Here is a 7224-nt window from a genome sequence, read left to right as displayed (position 1 = left end):
CATGGCTCAGGACTACCTGGCCTGATGACTCCTTTTAGTCCCAAGTCCACCTGGTCATGCTGCTGATCCAGTTTCAACTATTCTGCCTGTAGCTATGAAACCCTGACCTGTTCACTGGACGAGCCACCTTGTTCCGGACCTGCTGTTTTGGACTCTCTCTCTACCACACCTGATGTTGCTAAGTCTGAAGACCTGTTGCCCTCTACAACCACTGTGATTATTATTATCTCACCCTGCTGGTCATCTATGAACGTTTGAACATCTTGGCCATGTTCTGTTATAATCTCCACCCGGCACAGCCAGAAGAGGACTGTCCACCCCTCATAGCCTGGTTCCTGTCTAAGTTTCTTCCTAGGTTCTGGCCTTTCTAGGGAGTTTTTCCTAGCCACCGTGCTTCTACATCTTCACTGCATGCTGGTTGGGGGTTTAGGCTGGGTTTCTGTACAGCACTTTGTGACATGGGCTTATGTAAAAAGGGTTTCATAAATACATTTGATTGATTGCTTTAAAGTTAAGTTAAATAAAGGTCAAATGAAATTAAAAATACCGAAAAATATTTAAAAGAAATGTGGAATACCTTATCATTATAATGTTTTTATTTACAGACCCACATTCACAGTATATTATATAACAATTGCAAATGATGACTTTGACCCTTCAGAAAATAATTTTCAAAAACAGACACACTAACTTTGAGCACATTACAAACTCGCATGCTTCAAAGGAAAGAAAGCATATATCCAGAATAATAAAATGTCTAGAATAAAAAGAAAGCGTCTCATATCCAGAATAACATAAAGTAAGCGTCTCATATCCAGAATAACATAAATCCTACAATAACTCCTATACAGTACCATAAGGTCCTCAATGTGCTCCGTTCAATGGTGCCAGGAAAGAAACAGCAACATCAGAGCAGCAGTGTGATGGACGTTTTAAACCAGTAGGCTGTAGGCCTGGCCATTTACACTAAAATACTAAACTACTGTATAAAACAAGTATTCAATCTGTAGAATCAGTTCTAGAAAGCATACACAGAGGATTTGGCTGTTGTTGTTCATCTTTTATCCTTTTCAGCAGATTTTTCACAAATTGCTTTACAGTACAAAGTTTGATATACATCTGTGTTGAACTGCCAATAGTAAACACGTTTTGTTTCAATCAAATTTATTATCTGGCAGTTTTTCAACGCACAATCAAATATTCTGTGAGGCATTTATTATTAACACACAGGGAAACATACTGCAGTTAAGAGGCAATGTCATGTTCTTTTTTGTCCCGTTTTGACATTCTTCGAACAGTAAAAATATACAAGTATTTATACATCTCTGAGAGTACATCTGAAATATCACATTTGACAGATTTGAGAACTAGAAACACAAGCAGAGAGATCCAAAGCTCATGTATATACTTGCATGCAATAAACAGTGATATTAACACTGGAGAGTGATGAAATAGAGGGAATGGGACATCAATAAACAGTGATATTAACACTGGAGAGTGACGAAATAGATAAAACAAAGTCTCTAAAATGAATTGTCATTTTTAAATCCACAACAAATCCTTATCAGAAGAACACACTGTTTAGTATAAAAACACCAATCTAACTTATTGCAGAAAATCCTGGGGCAGTGTTAGTGGTCTTTTTAAATTGCTTCTTACTCTGAAGTAGGCAGAATACTGTAGTTTACACTGTCCGCTGCAAGTAAGTTCAACTGCTCTAACAAGCGAGAGGGGGTTTGTATTGACAACAATAAAAAGTGAGGAAGATATATGGTATATACCCTCAGTCCTCATTGGAAGAACCTAAAGAAGTGCTATGATGCTCTCCTACGTACAGTATTATGTTCTATTATGTACATATTTATCTTACTATTACTATTACTATTACTATTACTATTACTATTACTATTACTATTACTATTACTCGTTATTTCTGACTGGACTTTTAATGTTATTATTAAATATCAATATACTGCATTGTTGAGGGAGCATTGTTGAGGGAGCATTGTTGAGGGAGCATTGTTGAGGGAGCATTGTTGAGGGAGCATTGTTGAGGGAGCATTGTTGAGGGAGCATTGTTGAGGGAGCATTGTTGAGGGAGCATTGTTGAGGGAGCATTGTTGAGGGAGCATTGTTGATGGAGCATTGTTGAGGGAGCATTGTTGAGGGAGCATTGTTGAGGGAGCATTGTTGAATAAAAACATTTAAGTGTAAGGAAAACTGTAGGTGCCGATTACTGCGAGCGCTTTAGAGCCGAGGGAAGATGTTTAGGGGGGTGGGGGGTGTGGCTGAGGATAATTTTTATTGAGGGGAGGGGGATTTCTCTGCTCTGCAAACAGGAGTAATAAAGGCCTAGTTCACAAATTTTGTGGGGATTATAAAAAATCTGCACACTCAGTATCCCTACTTCCCTCGGCTATATTTTACAGATTGAATCCTACTCATAGATCCATTTGTACTAATTGTGACTCTGCCAAGTACTGTAGTATGACAAGAACCAAGAAGGTCAGAGAAGAACGAGCGGAGAGACAGCATAACAAGGCTAAAATGTTCCTGACACACACAGCATATACAATACATACATGAGAGCGTGACATAGTGTGAGCCTAATGTGATTTGCTTGTGACGGATATGAGAGGAGACATAAACTGATTTCAAGTAAAGAGATGAGATGTGGCGTGCGGGCGGGCGGGCGGGCTCGTGGTTCCTCAGGCCGGTCGGTGGGAGTCCCTCTGTGTCCCCATGAAGCCGGCTGGTAACCCACAGGAGTCACTCAGACAGACGTCTCACTCAAACCCTCCTGCTCTAGAGCTCAGCTGGGGTCAGAGGGGAAGACGAGAGATTGCCTGACCTCATTCAACAACAAATAGTAGGGAATAAGAGAAAACTGACCCTTATTACAGAAGCCTATGACTGTACAGCTACAGAATCTCTGGCATTGAGTACAAGCAGGCCTCCGTGAAATAGCTACATCTCCCACTAGATGGCAGGCCTATATTAAATAGCTACATCTCCCACTAGATGGCAGGCCTATTTTAAATAGCTACATCTCCCACCAGATAGCAGGCCTATTTTAAATAGCTACATCTCCCACCAGATAGCAGGCCTATATTAAATAGCTACATCTCCCACCAGATAGCAGGCCTATATTAAATAGCTACATCTCCAACCAGATAGCAGGCCTATATTAAATAGCTACATCTCCCACCAGATAGCAGGCCTATATTAAATAGCTACATCTCCCACCAGATAGCAGGCCTATATTAAATAGCTACATCTCCCACCAGATGTTTGAGTTGGAGTTTATTTTATTTTTACAGGGACAGTGCACATTAATCAACGTTTCAGTAAAAGTGCCGGTTTTAGCCAGACGGATAATTTTAAACCGGAGTCCCTGGGCAGGTTATAATGTCAGGCCTTTATTAAATAGCTACATCTCCCACTAGATGTCAGGCCTATATTAAATAGCTACAACTTCCACCAGATGGCAGGCCAATATTAAATAGATACATCTCCCACCAGCTGAGTGTTTCCAGTATAGAGAGTAGAGGAGAGGTGAGGAGACACTCACCACACTGGCTTACTTGGTGATGGCGGAGGGTGATCCAGAGCGGTGGAAGTGGACTATCTGCCACTTGCCGTCACGGCGGTGCCAGATGCGTGTCTCCTCAGACTGGGCGGTGCGGGGCATGCCGTTGGTGTCGATGTACTGGGTGATGCGGATATAGGCGATGCAGGCAGCTTCCTCCCCGATAAGGTGGATGTGGGGGTTCAGGATGGTGGTGTGGACAGGCTTACTGTTCTTAGACCACACTGGGGGAGGAGTAACATGCACACAAGACAACAGTCAGTCAATGAATAAGTAATTCTATGACTGAAGGAGTTATCACACTGGTTTATGACTAGGTATGCCATAGTCTCTCTCACTGATGATGATGCTGTTCCTTTACCAATGCTTTACAGAATTAATATTTGAGAGGGTTAATTAATTTCACTCTCGTTATGTTTCTCTCCATTTCTCTCTTCTTTAATTTCTCTCTTCCTCTCTTTCTCTCTTCCTTGCTCTGTCATTTTCCCAATCAGTCCAATCAGGCCCATTGGAGCTGTTTCCTCTCGCTGGGAGAACAGTGGCTGATAAGAGAGGATTAGAGTGGAGCAGGTTCATCCATTACTCATCACAATGAGCCAAAAGCATTCAGTCTGCAGCCACTGTAGGAGCTAATGAACACTACATTCACTTACAGATAATGGCCCCAAGGTTCTGTTCTCCACAACTTCCTGTAATCCTAACCACATCTCATGAAATAGAAATTACATTTTGTCACCTATTATGGAAATCATAAGCTAGAGCTTAGGAGCACATATAAAGGACTATTAAAGCATATTCCAAAAAATATATTATAAACTGGGTGGTTCAAGCCCTGAATGCTGATTGGCTGACAGCTGTGGTATATCAGACCGTATACCACAGGTATGACAAAACATTTATTTTTACTGTCTTACTTACATTGGAAACCAGTTTATAATAGCAATATGGCATCTCTGGGGGGTTTGTGGTATATGCCCAATATACCACGGCTAAGGGCTGTATCCAGGAAGAACAGCCCTTAGCCGTGGTATGTTGTCCACATACCACACCCCATCATGCCTTATTGCTTAATTGTACTATAGTGTGTATAATATGTATACTCCCCCTTCACTGGGAGTGTAAATGAGTTGTTAGTGCTGTATAGCAAGAGTTTTGCAGCCCTCCTGTCTGTGTACAGCTCTGGGATTTGATGATATATCCCAAACAATTCAACACAGGTTTCCTGTAGCTTGAAACTGTCTGTGTATAATGTAAAATTTGAATTTTGAAATTGATATAGTAGGAGTGAGGGAGGGAGGAAGGCAAGGAGAGAGCAATGCAACTTACAGTTCTCAAAGTAGAAGCGATGGAAGTCCAGGCCTTCCACCAGATTACCAAGAGCTTCTGGCTCAAATGCTGTCACACTGGGGTCACACATCTTACTATAGGGGTGAGAGAGAGAGAGAGAGAGAGAAGCAGACAGATATGAGTCAGGGATGGAGACAGTGAGACAACAGGAGAGAAAAAGAGCATGGGTTGAAGAGGCTGACCCTCCATGCAGTATTACTGCTCTTTGCAATGCTTCAGTGAAGAGACGAGGCTGACCCTCCATGGAGTGTTACTGCTCTTTGGAATGCTTCAGTGAAGCGACGAGGCTGAACCTCCATGGAGTGTTACTGCTCTTTGGAATGCTTCAGTGAAGCGACGAGGCTGACCCTCCATGCAGTATTACTGCTCTTTGGAATGCTTCAGTGAAGCGACGAGGCTGACCCTCCATGGAGTGTTACTGCTCTTTGGAATGCTTCAGTGAAGCGACGAGGCTGACCCTCCATGGAGTGTTACTGCTCTTTGGAATGCTTCAGTGAAGCGACGAGGCTGACCCTCCATGGAGTGTTACTGCTCTTTGGAATGCTTCAGTGAAGCGACGATGCTGACCCTCCATGCATTATTACTGCTCTTTGGAATGCTTCAGTGAAGAGACGAGGCTGACCCTCCATGCAGTATTACTGCTCTTTGGAATGCTTCAGTGAAGCGACGAGGCTGACCCTCCATGGAGTGTTACTGCTCTTTGGAATGCTTCAGTGAAGAGACGAGGCTGACCCTCCATGGAGTGTTACTGCTCTTTGGAATGCTTCAGTGAAGCGACGATGCTGACCCTCCATGCATTATTACTGCTCTTTGGAATGCTTCAGTGAAGCGACGAGGCTGACCCTCCATGGAGTGTTACTGCTCTTTGGAATGCTTCAGTGAAGCGACGAGGCTGACCCTCCATGGAGTGTTACTGCTCTTTGGAATGCTTCAGTGAAGCGACGAGGCTGAACCTCCATGGAGTGTTACTGCTCTTTGGAATGCTTCAGTGAAGCGACGAGGCTGACCCTCCATGGAGTGTTACTGCTCTTTGGAATGCTTCAGTGAAGCGACGAGGCTGACCCTCCATGCAGTATTACTGCTCACGTAGTATTTTGGCACATGTGACTCGAGACAGTGGAACAATGGCAGTGTTTCGTGTGTCCATGGCAGATCGCTGAATGGTTGTTAAAGGGTGGAGCGTGCAGGGAGCAGATTCTTTCCAGGCCTTTGTAATTGGCAGACAGCGTTATCATGACTGTGGAACTATAACAACCACAGCAAAAACGATCCCTCCTGCCCTGGATGGGAATTTTACTCCCTTGGATTTGAACAGATGCTCCAAGATGTGACAGACAAGTGACGGACAGGCTGGGGTGTTGTTACTCCCCTCAGGATGCTAAGTCTGGAGGCAAACTGCTGCTGAATAGGACTATATCTGTCACGGTGTAGTGGGCTTGTGGGAGGGTCACACTACTCAAACACTTCAGATAGGCTATTGGGATATAGACATTTACTGTTTACTCAGAGCTGCATCAGCTAGAGTTGAATGAAATACAATGGCCTTGTTATTCATATGGTTCACACAGAGGGATCTATTTTAACAAACGTAATTTATGGTAAATCTAAGCGCTGGAGGTAGTGCTATAGGTCCAGGGGTGTGTCCGAAATATTTTTGCTATTTTCACAGCCGTTATTATGAGTGCAATAGCTGGCGGTGCCGTGAAAGTGCTGGGTTTTGATGAATAAACAAGTTGTACGTGTGACGAGGGCTTGGCCACTCACTGGCCATTCAAGGCATTCCATGGATGTGCTTGTCTCCAGCTCTGTAGGTTATTGACGATCTTTGCGTTGTCATCAACTCCAATTCGGCTGGGGGCACGGAATGTTCTAGTCCTAGTCCATTGTGGATTGATTCTACAGTTTATTTAATAGCATAGGCTACAGTAACGAGTAATAGTAACACACACAAAAATATCCAGTGTTGCTCAATATGTTTGGAGTGTTGATTGTCAACATTGTTGTAATTGGCATCAATGAGTATAGGCCCTTTACATGTCGCACTTCACCTCAAATAAAAAATACTAGGCTCCCATAAATGTGTGAGGTAGGTTCTCAATAAGATAGATATTTTCTCAGCCTTGATATGGCCTTATAGGACTGAACATTTTGAATAGCTAACACTTGTTTTTTTAAACACCCATCTAGTTGCTTCAACTAATTATTATTAAGTAACTGGTTCCACAGACTTTTTGTTTGTTTACTCAACTTTTGTTACCTGAACTTAAGATTTTTAGTTGATCCAAACT

At 42.9% G+C, this 7224-nt stretch overlaps 1 protein-coding gene across 7 annotated transcripts in view; it reads right to left on the bottom strand.

The window, feature by feature from the left end:
* Positions 1-574: 574 nt before the first annotated feature.
* The window catches only part of camk2a (calcium/calmodulin-dependent protein kinase II alpha), a 98541-nt gene continuing 91891 nt past the window's right edge, over positions 575-7224 (bottom strand). For 2 of the 7 annotated variants that reach the window (XM_036967562.1, XM_036967566.1), the window contains 3 exons: positions 4916-5010; positions 3572-3813; positions 575-2816 (listed from right to left, as the gene is read on the bottom strand). In XM_036967562.1, coding sequence (XP_036823457.1) covers positions 3581-3813; positions 4916-5010 — 328 coding nt within the window. In that variant the 3' untranslated portion in view covers positions 575-2816; positions 3572-3580. Of the gene's footprint in view, positions 2852-3571; positions 3814-4915; positions 5011-7224 lie in introns of all 7 variants that reach the window. The other 5 variants (XM_036967560.1, XM_036967561.1, XM_036967563.1 and 2 more) reach the window with 4 other exon arrangements.

Source organism: Oncorhynchus mykiss, chromosome Y (assembly GCF_013265735.2).
Source record: "Oncorhynchus mykiss isolate Arlee chromosome Y, USDA_OmykA_1.1, whole genome shotgun sequence".
Classification (NCBI taxonomy): Eukaryota; Metazoa; Chordata; class Actinopteri; order Salmoniformes; family Salmonidae; genus Oncorhynchus; species Oncorhynchus mykiss.
The sequence above is the reverse complement of the archived record's forward strand: the minus strand, read 5'-3'. Positions and strand labels throughout refer to the sequence as shown.